Raw genomic sequence first — 13,682 nt, 5'->3', positions numbered from 1 at the left:
ACGCAAAAAAATATTAATTTAATAAAGAATCATCGTCAACGTCAAAAACGTTTAAATATTGTTTTTATTGAAACAGGTTGGATTGTCAAACAATTTTAATTTTACGTCAATGTTTCGGTAATTTTTTTATCATCTTCATATTTTTATATATATTTTTTTTTTGCAAAGTGAAAATTTTTTAAACGAAAATTTCAAAGTAAAAACAAGTGAAAAATTTTGTTGCTTTATTTATGAAAAAAAATAATTGTAAGTAAATTTGACTGTTTTTTAGTTTATAAAGACTTAAATGATATCCCATTTAAACCGTTTAATATTTCATAAAATACGAGAATATCAACGATTTAAAAAGAAATAATTGTCACGTTGCCACTTTAAAATGATAACTGCGTTCGACATGACACCGTTCGAGCTTTTGCTGTGTAGTCATTTTTAAACAAATGAACTCTATCTCTATGCGATATTGTCTCGCGCATATAAGAACGAGCTAGAATTTTTGGCAAATTTATACATTTTTCTTTCATGACAACACACGGTTTTGACATTTTGCCTATAATAATAATAAAAACTTTATAATTTGACTAGTTTTTTATTGGAAAACTTTTTTTTTCGGGCTCTTTATTTTGTTGCAATTGACATGCGAAAATTGTTTGTTGTGTTGTTGTTTGCGACAAACATTTTGCTGACTGCACCGACAATGACGACATCGGCCGACATTTGGGGTTTTCGGAGGCATTTTCATGTTTGACCGATTTCCAACGCCTGCGACTGAAATTGCCGACCAAAATAAAGCAATTTTTCAATTATTATCGCACAAGTGAAATAACAAGCGCTTTCATTGTTAATAAAGGACACATTAAGTACCATGTCACTCACATAAATCATGGTCGTCATCGAAAAAAAACACGTAACCGATTGTTATTTTGATTGCTTCCTACAAATAACATTCAGCACTCTTGTCCGAGATACCGAGCTAAATGAATAAATAATAAAACATAGTATGACAACAATGACCCAATACAACATTCTTCATTTCTATAGCCATAACAACACTCGGGCGCAAAAAAAATCATATTTAACGAACCATAATATTGTCATTTTGATTGTAAAAAAACCCTCCACTCGAACACACATACCACGACGAGAAGGAAAGAAAGAATGTGTGAGCGGGGCAAATGACATGGACGTGACATCATAAATTATTAAATCGTTCAATTATTTCATATTATATTGCATTTTTATGGCGAAGCACGGAGAATGTCCGTATCTGTATGCCAATAGCGCACCAACGACAACAACAACGACGACGACGACGGAGAGAATATGCAAGTAAATGTATGTCGAGGCGTTCGTTCGTTAGTGAACTGATGACTACTAAATTATTTTTATTGTGGGCGTTTGTTGTTCATTACAAGAGTGTTCGTGTTTATGATGGACGTTCAAAACAGGACGTTTTTTTTCATTGCAATTATGAATGTCTTTTTTCCTCGTTTATTAATGACTTTGGAGGAATTTCAATGAAGGGAAGGCTCACATAAGTGACGGGATGATTTGACAAAAGAGTTGACGTGGCAATAACTGATGTTAGATTAAATATGTGTCAATTAAGGGAGTGCTTTAACCGTGACCTATTTTAATTTTTTATAAATATATCGGTGAATATTTTGCACTTACCACAATTAAATATTGACAAAAAATAAATATTTTTTTAAATCTTTTGTTTGTAATTATTATAACGTTTTTGGATGTTAATCGTTATTTTTTAACATTTTATTAATTGAACATATTTTTTCTTAAATTTGAACTCAAAATGAGAGAAAAATTGAACAAAATTTTACAATTTTAAAAATTTTACATTACAAAATTAAAATTTAAAAAAAAAATTATTCTGGTCACGTTACTTTAAAAATCTTTTTCATCTGCGTATTTAATAGAAAACGTCTTTTTATTATTCAAAAATTCCCAAAAATGTCAAAAATATTCCAATTCTATTTTTTTCCTGAATTTTTTCGACAAAATCGGAGGGGGGCTGACAAAAAATGGAAAAATAAAATTTATTCGCCTAACCCAAAAAAAATTTAATGATATTTTAATGAGGTTGAAAAAGTTTTTCATTTTCAGCAGATTTTAATCATTTCGAAAGTTTTGGATGAAAATTCTCAAAAATTGTGATAATTTAAATTTTTTTCATATGTATTACACATTTTTGTATTAATAAAAAAGATGAAAAACATGAAAAATTCATAAATATTGATTAACATTAACTCATTAACAAAATATATTCATTGAAAATATTTTTTGTTTTTTTTTGTTATCTTTCCAAAAAAGTTTATTAATTAAATAAATAGATTAATTTATTAATCTAAATAAAAAAAAATATTTTTTTTTGCAACAATAAATTTGAATGAAAATTTTTTTAGTAAAATATTTGTAATTATTATACAAAAGAAATGGGAGTTTTGATTATTCAACATTTATTTCATTTAAAATAATTGCTGCCTTTTCAAAAAATCTAATAATTGCTTTGCGAAAACACTTTTATTTTATAATTCCATTTCTTATCAGAACTTATTTCATAAATTAAGTATTCCAACCACCGACTACAATTTTTTTTATCATTCATTAAAAGAATATTAAACCCATTCTCCATAATTTTTTGCATTGCCAAAAGGGTTATACCTGTTCCAGAGATAAAAGGATACAATAAAAAATTTATTTGAAAACGATTAAAAACGGAATTTTTTGTAAAAAAAATTATATTTCTCTTTTACTTTGAGTTAAATCTGGGATCAGCTAACGAAAAAAAAGTGAAACCTTTTTTTCTACTATTTATTATGTTAATTTAATTCTTTTTGTTTCGTTTTTTGCCTCTCAAACAACTTTTTCTCCTATATTTAAAATATTAATCAAGCAGATTACTGCAGGCTATTTTTTTTAAAACCAACCCCTTTTTATGCAAATGCGTTTCTTCTCTGGCACTCTTTCTTTATTATTGAAAAGAAATGAAAGAAAAATAAAAGAGTTACAAGAAATCAAACAAGTATGTATCCATTTAAAATACATATATTCAAAAACACAACAAAGGTTGGTAAATAAAAGAAATTTGCTGAAAAAAAAGGTACGTTTTTTACTCTTTTTACGTCTTATCAAACGTTTATCATTGTCTGTGATTTATAAAAAAGAGTGTTTTGAGCAAAGTTCATTATTCCATTCATTTAGTATGCTGAAAGTGGAGACGCCCGGTTTTTATATATTTTTTGTGTTAGTAAATTAAAATTCATTATTTTCTGTTCTGCAAGTCATAAATGGCGTCAACATCTCCTTATAATGATTGAGATTATTGTCTTACGAGCGGGCATAATAGCAAAAAAAAAACTATATTGACTGGATCGTAATAATAAAAGACTTCCAAGAAAATTTCATCAATTGTCTGCATATCAAGTTTAATAAACCAGATAAAATATCGAAAACAAAGAGAGGAATATCGGAAAATGAGGATAAGAAAAATAAAGAAAATAAATTGCTTTGATGTCTCATTAATAAGGATGGATCTATTGAGACAAACAACTGATATGACGGCAATAGAGAGAAAAGTCCAATATTTGCTTGCCAAAGATAGATAGTGAGCGATAAATTATGCGTGTATGTGACAATTTTTTATCTTGTTTACTTTTTTTTTATTTTTTTGGTGATTAGTTTGCTGATGAACGCACATTAATTTAAACGGTAGTTGCGATTTTTTTGCTGGCGTCTTTGTAAAACTTATGTAATCCAAAAATTAACGAGCAAGGAATGATTTATGAATAATTAAATGCTTCACATCGTAATAACGAACTTTTTTACAACACCTTTTTTTTACCGCAACGTTTTCCACTTTGTGCAGTTCACATGTTTAATTACACGTCAAATTTCAAAAGAAATCTAAGGAGCGAGCAAAAAATATGGGTGCGCAATAAAAACGAACTAAAATCCTTTTTTGCTCCTAAACATGGATGCATTTAAGAAATAAGAGAAACAGACTGACGGAAAAATTATTTTTGGCTTGAGTAACAGAAATGTAATTCAACACTTTAAACGACATGAAAACGACTTTTGACATAATTATTAAAACATGTCATTAAAATTTTATTTATTTTCACAAAGGCAACTTTTGCAAAAAAAAAAACAAAAAAAAATCGTAAAAATGGTTGCGTGAATGTAAAATTTTATTTGATTTGGAGTGAGTGGAGCATAAATTGTTTCGCCAAGTTGCACTTAAATTCGGAAAAACTAAATCAAAATGCTACAATTTTGCGTGATATTTTTCTGTAGCATTTTTATAACGTAATTATTTTTTGAGGAAAGTCATTCGCGAACGATTATTGCATGCTGACGAGACTGAGTTATTGTTTGATGTACACGTTCCATGCATGCAGAGAAATTATTTTCGGTCAGTGACTCTGCACGAGAAGCAAAAAATCACGATAATTTATTTTATATGAATTGAATTTAAATCATTGCAATGGCACAGAACTAGAAAAACTCGCAACAACGTACAAGGTCTAAAAATTTTCTCGTATAAAATGTGGCGTCATGGAAAGAAACAAGAGGATGAAGGGTTTTTATGTTGCAAAAAAAAAACGAGATTGAAAAAATTCGTGGGAAAGAACAGCGTAACCGCATTTTAAATTTTAAAACTACGAATATTTTAACATATTTATTTTCCACAATTTTTCTGAAATTTCCACAAATTAAATTTTTTAAAGATTTTTCCAAGATTTTTTTCAAATTTTCCTGGTTTTTCCAAAGTTTTCCATGAATTTTCCTAAATCTATTCAAAAATTTCCACAAACTACCTGAAATTTACTGAATTTGCGTTCTGCTAATTCTTGGTGTAGAAATTGAATTAGCAAATGGCAAAACGGTACAACCATACGGACAAATGGACATAACATTAGGAATAATACCGAATTTTTCAAAATTAATATGAAATGCGGTAAAAATAAAACTCGATTGAGAGCCAGTTGTTGCAGAGTGTAAGCCGTGAAATTCCTCGATGGAATGGCGGGCGTCCATTGCAAAAAAATAACGATTCCCATGAGCATTAAATTTAAAATAAAAATGTATGTATGTGAAAAATGCACACGAATAACTTGTGGAATTGATTGCATTTTCATTATTATTTATGATTCAATTTTTCGTTTAATTTTTTTTTTTTTTTATTTAGGGTTGTTCGTTTTTCATGCTCAAACTCACATGGTTTAATAATAAAAATTGTGGGTATTAAAAAATAATGCAGTAAAGGCAGAAATAATACAAAAATATTTAATAATAAAAATGGACAAAATATCGGACACTTGATGGACGAAGTACAATAACACGAAAAAAAAATTAAATTGAAGTTTGTTAGACATGACGCCCAGCTGAAAATTTATTGAAGAATTTTCCACAATCGTTGGTTTGCAGCAATAAATTCCGAGTAATGTTTAAATAAATCGATTCAATTTATTTTTGCAAAACCAAAAGGAGCACACATTTTACGTCAGTCATTTAAAATATTCAATTACACTGATATCTCATGTTCTGAGAATGTGTGTGAAGTTTATGCCTTCCCGAAGAAGACATAGAAGTGCTCGCAATAAAACATTCATAATGATAATATGAATAATAAAAGCCAGCTATAACCATAATTTTGATAACAAACGTAATAATTTAAGGTTATGCCGCCGCATGGCGTACACCACTCTCGCCGAGAAACACATTAAAAACGGATATAAAAGCTTCCGATAATAGTGTAATGTGTTCAAATATAATAATTATAATTTTAGGCTGTTTGAATGTAAAAGCATCATCATCATCATTATTATCCAGCAGTGTTTTCTAACATTTTCTTTCTCGCTCCTGCTTTGTTTCTCAAGTGTGTGTGTGTGTGTGTGTCTAAGCAATGTAACTTTTGTACGCATTTCGAGAGCAATTAATTATCTCTTTAAATACTTTATAGTTGGTACTTAGGAAAATGTAAAAAGAAAATTGTTTAGAAATAATGTACACACAAAAAAAGAACAAATGAATGCGAAACAAAATAACACCACGTGCCATAGTAATTAATTTTTAGAGTGGTGCTGTGCCCTTGCCGGTTAGTTAAAAGTTGTCTAGCTGGCAAGATAATAGTCTATAAATGTTAAAAGGGTTGGCCATCTATTTGTTTTGTTTCGCGTTAATGAGATTAAGACTGGAAATTAACAATAAATTAGTACACATTAAGAAGAAGGAGACAAATATTCGAGGAATTCAAATTTTCTTAAACAATTTTTTTAAAGGGTCAAGATCATTTTCAAATATTCCAGTAGTTTTTATTTTTTTTTTACCTTAACAGAAACAGTCTTTAATTCAAAATAAAATTGTTAGAGAACGAAATTATGAAATTATTATGAATAAACAACAATTTACAGTTTTTGTGTTATTTTAGAATTTTAATTTACTTTCTATAAATATTTAGTCCCTATTTAAGAAAATGAAAATTTACAAACGTATATTTTTTTTGTTTTTCGTACGTATTTTTAATTTTAAAATAAATATCATTAAATTAATTTTAGTTTTTATTTTCAATTTTAAACTTAATTTAAAAAACAAGCTTAAGTTTCCCAAAATAAAAAATAATTTTGATCACGTAATCTTCATTTTTTCATCTTCATTTGAAATTTTTCATTAATTTTAATAAGTAATACAAAAAAAAATGAAATTAATATATTTAATAGGCTTACTAAATAAAAATTTATTTTAACTTTGTCAAATTCGGTTATATAATGAAATTTCAGATTTTTCTATTCATGACATTTTTCAATAACTTCATATTTCCATTGAAGTCCATTATGATTTTTAATTATTCCCACATGGGATTTTCTAAAAAATCGAGTAGGAAAATTTTTTAGAATGCATTAGCTTAACTGAAATGTGTTTGATGCCAATTTAATGGAAAATTCTTTTGATCTGCATTTCTCCGGAAGTTATCGTCAAAAGTCCTTTCATACAAAACAACATTCAATGCAAAATAAATTCCAAGAATCTTTTTGAGCATTTTATTGCAAATAGTTTCTGACAAATTTTGACATAAATTTCTACAATCAATGCTTTTGAATCTACTTTACGTCAAGAGCTTTATGTGCTTCAAAGTGATGTCTGCATTATTTACATCATCCAATAACAAATTGCAATTAAGTAGCTTAAAACTGATTATTGTTCCATTTAACATCCATCGACGAGCGACGTCGACGGTATAATAAGCAGATTAGCATTTCAATCTATCAAGCCATTCGCATTCGCAATTGATCTAATTTACATTTCAATTTGAACACACAGGCAAACGAAGAAGACTAAATCCGCACACGGACACGATCTGATTGATATTTAAATCGTTATAAATACTCGAGCATTTAAAGATAATAATTGATTGGAGTGTTTTCCCCGTTTGCATATCGATGAGTTAATAAATGTAGGTACATGCACTTACCTGGTTCGAGTGTTGTTGCCAGTAGGATTGATGGTAAACACAAGATAATTATTCGTAATTCCAACATGATGATGATTTTGATTGGTAATTCGATGATTTATTTCATTTAAAACGATTTTTGTGATGATTTAAATCCTCCTTCTACTTTTCCTTGAAGATGTTTTCGATATTTTCGAAGGCGGATATGATGATATACCTATTATTTTCTATTTATTTATTATTTATCGAATCCGATTACTTTTACATTACACTATAGTGGTATTTTGATTTTAATGGTAACGTTATATTTATTTTATTTTTGTTCTGTAAGACTGGAATTATTCTTTTAATATCTCTATTAACAACTCGTTCACTTGGAGAGTTTATTGTTTCTCAATCGGTTTTGACTTATGTTTGTTTATTATTCAATAGTTTCCTGCAAAATACATTTTAATGAGTTAAATTTTATAAACTTCTGACAAAATAACATTCATAAAGGAAATATGTTTTGCTACTAATTAGATATTCTGGGTAAAATATAATTGGCAAAATGTAATAGAACAGACAAATAAACGGGGTTAAAAGTCGTGGTTTCCGGTTTTAATGAAAATTAATTTTATTTTATTTTTTTCATTAATATCTGTTGCTGACTCGAATAATATTTTCTCTCGAATTTTCATTCATATACTACAAAAAAAAATTCGCTAAAATAAATTTCCATTCAATTAACTTTTAATGTTTACGCAATAAAAATTGCATTCCTACTAAAATTTTATTTGACTCAAAAAAAAAATCATCGAAATATTGAAGCTAAGTTAATTAGAGTTTTACATCGCGACATGTTCGTTAATTAAATGGCATCGATTTTTTCATTGTGTAATCTTCCGAAAAAAAAATATATATATATTGGTGTTCCGGAATAATGTAATAAATGAAAAATTGTTCAATTATTTGTATTGCCATAGCGTTCAACAATTGACATCAACGTCCAATGTCAGTTATATTTTTTTATCGTCTGACAAGTGTCTATTAAGTGCGCTTACATTTCGGTAAAACTTCCAATGCACCTTTAGGCTGATGCTTTTTTCAATTATGTGTTGAGGTTTTCCTGAAAAAAAAATGAATGAAATTGAAAAAATTAATTAACATTATTAAAATTTTTGATGTAACAATATGGGTAAAAATGTTAAATATAAAATGAAATGAAATGATTTAAATTTGGTTAATTAATATGAACAAAAATTAAGCTAATGAGATGTTTGTTGCCATAGGTAAGAGAAGAAAACAAATTTATGGAGAATTACAAAAAAAGAATTTAAATTTAGCGAATTTCATAAATATCTTTATTAATGAAGGACGAATATGGTAAATCGCATAACTGCAATTTTCGATTAAATTGAGTAAAGAACGAAAAATTATGAGAAAAGGCGAGTTTTATCGGATACATTTAAAAATTAAAAAAAAAGTTTTATCAACATTTTTTTGGATAAAAAAAAATTTTTTTTCCTATAAGAAATTTTCAAAATAAATCGAAAAAAACTAGATTGAATAAAGATTTTGTACAAATTGAACATCTCAAATAAATTATAATATTAAACCATTTTTCCTAAAAAAAAACAATTTAAACCAATATTTTATGAAAATTTAAAAGATCGAATTTTTTAAAGCAAAATGTGGACCAAATTTTATAATATAGGATTTTGTCTGGATAAAAACTATTTTAAAATATTAACCAAATAGTGTCCAAAAGTGCAATTGTGTGACTTATCACTTTTACCCTTTCAATTTGAAGCATGTTTCTAATTTTACAAAAACACAAATAATCTTCATCAATTCGCTTCACTCATTTTCACTTTCACAAAACATTCCTAATGAGAGAAATTTCCTTTGTTTTGCTACCCTCATTATTTCACGTGTTTGCTTAATACGCTCCTTCTCTCCGCCTTCTGTTGTTATTTTATAATTACTTAGCTCGAAACATTTCTAAAATAATAATAATTATTATTAATCAAATGTATGTTATTGCCAGTGGAGTGCCTGAACGTGAGCCTCGTTTGCCAACGCAGCCTATGATTATTAATTAATTATATTATTTGTCAAAACTTGAGTAATAAAGTGAAAATTTCCCTCTGCCTCTCGTAATGACGGCTGACGACTAAAGATGCTGTACAAGCGAACCCGAGACGTATTTATTTGATAACTAATTAAATGTTATCCAATTAAATAATAAATGATTTCTAAATAATAAGTGTGTCTTGCACAACTGTCAAAGCCGCAACGCCGCATCGTGAGAAAGGAATGTAACTGACAGAAGCATGTTTTTGACATCATCAACGCAGCGGGAGCGGCACATCCGCGCGTCCTAAAACAACAAAATTTGGCAACAAAATTAGAAAATTTTTCGGACATATTTACCAGCTTTTGAGTAAATTAATTTTATGATTATGTTGATAATGGTGATGATGATGATGATGATGGTAATTGTTATATTGGTTTTATTTTAACGCGTTGATGACGGAGGATAAACAAGGGCGTTTATGTTTGGATCGTGCGCATATTAAATGTTTAAGCACTAATTATTATTAATTGAGTAATAAAGGTGATGGTGTATGTCGGAGTTTGATCAGGCAACACACAACTCTAACTCATCGTTGCTGTTTTTTTTTTGTGTTGTAATAAACGCGTCGGCGGACAAAATATCAATAAACCAGGCGTTTCCACGAACGACGATGATAATAATTATCATTTTCCCTTGTTTTATTACGACATCGTCGACACTTTATTAATATTTTAGGTAAATATTTACTTAAGCCCGATGCCGAGGAGCGTGGTCTTATCTCGCCTAATCTCAATTCTTTGTGGAAGAAAAATGCGAACGTAAGAAAATAAAAGGGATGAAACAAACAAAACGCAGAAAAAAGGACAACAAAAATTATTATAAGAAATGGTTTACATCATCTCATTTATGTTTATGTCCGACATTTATTTTTTTTTTTGCTGATGTCGTCGAAAGGTGGCCCATCATCGATAAAACATTGTTTAGGTGTCACATTTGGTATCAAGAAAAAATTGTGTCACTCTAATCGAGACAATCACGATATATAAAGGTCACACTTGTTCATTTCAAAAACTAATGAAACTCTATGTTGTGATTTGTCATGATAAAAAGATTTCTGGATATCATTTCTGTGCGTGAAACTCTTTCCACAAAAACAAAATCTGATATAAAGTTGCAAAAAAAAAAGATAACGAACAAGTTAATCACATTTTCTAGAATTATTTTGATACTTTTCGGTTATTTATCTTTCATTGAGCTTTAAAAAATTGAGAGTTGACAAAGTTTTTGCGCTAAAATTTCAATTTTAATTAGCGTCAATTTTAAATCTCATTTTGTGAAATTTTTTAATTAATTTTTCTTTCAATCTAAATAATTTTTAGCAAGTGACACAGGGTCTGTTTTTTTTAATTTTTTAATTCTTTCCTTTTTTTAATTCATGAATTTTTAGATATTTTTTTTTATTTTTTATTTATTTATTTTTTTTTTTTTGAATAGGTAGGTAGCACAAATAATTAAAAATTGTAGTGAAACTTTAAGTTTAATATTTTTATTTTCTAAAAATTATTTTAAAAAAATTAAATAAAATTAAAAACAAAATTTTTATTTGAAAGAAAAGATTTTTTTAATTAATTGAATTTATTCAAATTTATTTTTTTTCCTTTGCAGATCAAAATATTTGGCAAATTCAGCGTAACAGACAGACGGCCAGACAAAAAATATTAATTTTTCAAAAAGCACGAATCTCTTAACAAGAAAAAAATTGTGAACCACGGAAGATCAAGTAGATTTGGAGGAATTAATGTCCCGAAAAGAAAACAAAAGAAGAAAAAATGTCAGTTTGTACTCGACAAAGTGAAATGAGATGAAAGAAGCAAAAAAAAAAAAACAGAAGAACAAGCAAAAAGCGGATCTTATAAAAATATGATAAAGGAAATAATATGGCTTTTATGACTTTTTCTTCTCATTTTTTTTTGTTTCTTGCCTTTTGTTTTAACATAACATTACACACATTTTTTTCGTTATTTAATGTCAACTCAGTGAACATGAACTCGTTCGTTCTGGCGAACGCAGTAAACAACAAACTCGGCAATATTCAAATCTGACATCTGTAATGGCCTCTTGCATGTACGAGGACAACAATAATACTCATTTATGGTATTTTTGTCGTGCTTATTATCTTTTGTGGTGCGGTATAGTTACTGCTGCCGCTGCTGTTAAAACAATTTGGATGATAATGTGGAGACATCGTCCTGTGAAAACAATAATAATAAAATGTTTCTCTATTGTTTTCTTTGGTGTAATTTATTTTTGCGTGTTTTCTTTTGTGTACGCGATGCGATAGCGCAGCACACGAAATATTTTACGCGAAAAATAAAAGAAACGGAAATGCAGAGACAAATGTCTATTTTATTAATTGTGGATGATAAAGGCCACTCGCTGTAATATTTTGTCTTATCCAAAAATATTTGTATGAAAAAAAAACACAACAATAGCTCAGCCAGCCAGCCGTTTTTCCTCCGAAAAAAAATGAAATTTATGTGGCTTTATTATTATTTCCCATTTTTGTGATGACAATTTTTCGGAAGAGGCGGAAAAACTCACAAATAATTAATTTTCTGCATGAACCATGCGATAAAAAGGCATGAAATTCTTCGTTTTTTTTCCTTTTCTTTTCGTCCTATTAATTTTTTAAGGATGTTTACACAAAAAAAAAATATTACATTGTCCTAGTTTTTCGGAGGAGAAGATCTCATTTTCCTTCCGTTTCGGTAAATATTTGAGCAAAAAGAGCGATAAATCTTGCGCTGCTTGAAAGGTTGACATAGGACAACGAGGAGAGCGTGTTAGAAACGGACATTGAAAATCTAATTTTTTACAACGCTTCGGTCACCATTTTGATAATGTGACGACTATGATGAGAAAAAAAAACATCAAAATGAGGAGAAAAATCGTCATATCATCATGGGTTAAAGATAGGATAATGTTTATCCATAAAAGGGCAATTTGCTCTATTAATTGTTTGTGCTTGTGTAAATTCATATACAAATTAGGGGTGTGTTGACAAGTTTGTTTTTTGTCATGTAAAGTCCAAAGATAATCTAGAAAAAATGCGAAAGGAAGTGAATTTATCCAAGGGCAAAGGATAATCTGTCATCTTTAATCATTTTGACAAAAAAATACCTACTTTTAATGGTGAGAATGGATTTTTTTTTCTTGGCATGACATGAAAAGTAAGAAAGGTCAAGGTCAGTTTTGAACAATTTTGGAACGTGCAAAGATTTCTTCATTTCTAATTCACGGCATTGTTCTTAATTTTTATCGCATTTCAATTTGAAAAAAAATTTGGTATTATGCTCGTAATGTCGTCCGTCCGTCCGTCTGTGTGGTATGCCACTTTAATTCAGTTTGAATTAGCAGGTTTGGCGAATTCTTTTCAAATTACAGATTTGACAGCATATTTAAAAAATTATCCGTTGGAAATTTAAATTAATTTTCTTCCGTTGGAAAATGTTGTCGATGAAAAATAGTGGAAAACTTCGGAAAAACTCGGAAAATTCATGGAAAATCGGAAAATCTTGAAAAATTTCAAAATTTTAAATTTAAGGGAGTCTCGCGAGTAACATGAAAAGTGAAAGTAATGAATATCTTCGAGAAAACTCGAAAAATCATGGAATTGAAATGCGGTCAAGTCATTCGTTTTATAAATGAATGCAATTCATTTTCGTTTTTTCTTAGAAAGAAATAAAAAATTTAGAAAATCTCTGAATGACCAGTGAGATGAGTGACCTTTGAGTGACTCTGAGTGAGAAAAAAACAAAGCTCATTGAATATTAAGCGGCTGTTTTAGAACGTTTTAGAATCAAATTGATTTTTGCTGTGAATAAAATGGACGGGTAGATCGAGCTCATGGGTCACTTTGGAGATGAAGATGAAACTTGATTAAAACATTGGAGTCAGAGTTTTATTTCATGATTTCCAGTCTCCAACTGACGACTTTATGCAGTGGAAACCTCAGGTGGCAAACAAAAAAAAATAATGACTGAAAATTTGTTGAGCAAAAAGCAAAAATCTGACATCAACTTTTTTGTGTCATTACCAGATTCAACAAATGTCTCATAAAAATGCATTTTCCTGTCTTGAACAAAATAAATTGGATAG

General features: G+C 28.6%; 1 protein-coding gene across 1 annotated transcript in view; it reads right to left on the bottom strand.

Annotated features, from left to right (window-relative positions):
• LOC134831274 (hemicentin-2-like) overlaps positions 1-13,682 on the bottom strand; it is a 117,897-nt gene that overhangs the window by 88,240 nt on the left and 15,975 nt on the right. The window contains exons 2-3 of the mRNA XM_063844966.1: positions 8,509-8,573; positions 7,487-7,901 (exon numbers count right to left, since the gene is read on the bottom strand). Coding sequence (XP_063701036.1) covers positions 7,487-7,553 — 67 coding nt within the window. The 5' untranslated portion in view covers positions 7,554-7,901; positions 8,509-8,573. The remainder of the gene's footprint in view (positions 1-7,486; positions 7,902-8,508; positions 8,574-13,682) is intronic.

Source organism: Culicoides brevitarsis, chromosome 2, assembly GCF_036172545.1.
Source record: "Culicoides brevitarsis isolate CSIRO-B50_1 chromosome 2, AGI_CSIRO_Cbre_v1, whole genome shotgun sequence".
In the NCBI taxonomy this organism is placed as follows: domain Eukaryota; kingdom Metazoa; phylum Arthropoda; class Insecta; order Diptera; family Ceratopogonidae; genus Culicoides; species Culicoides brevitarsis.
This window is presented reverse-complemented; position numbering and strand designations above follow the sequence as displayed.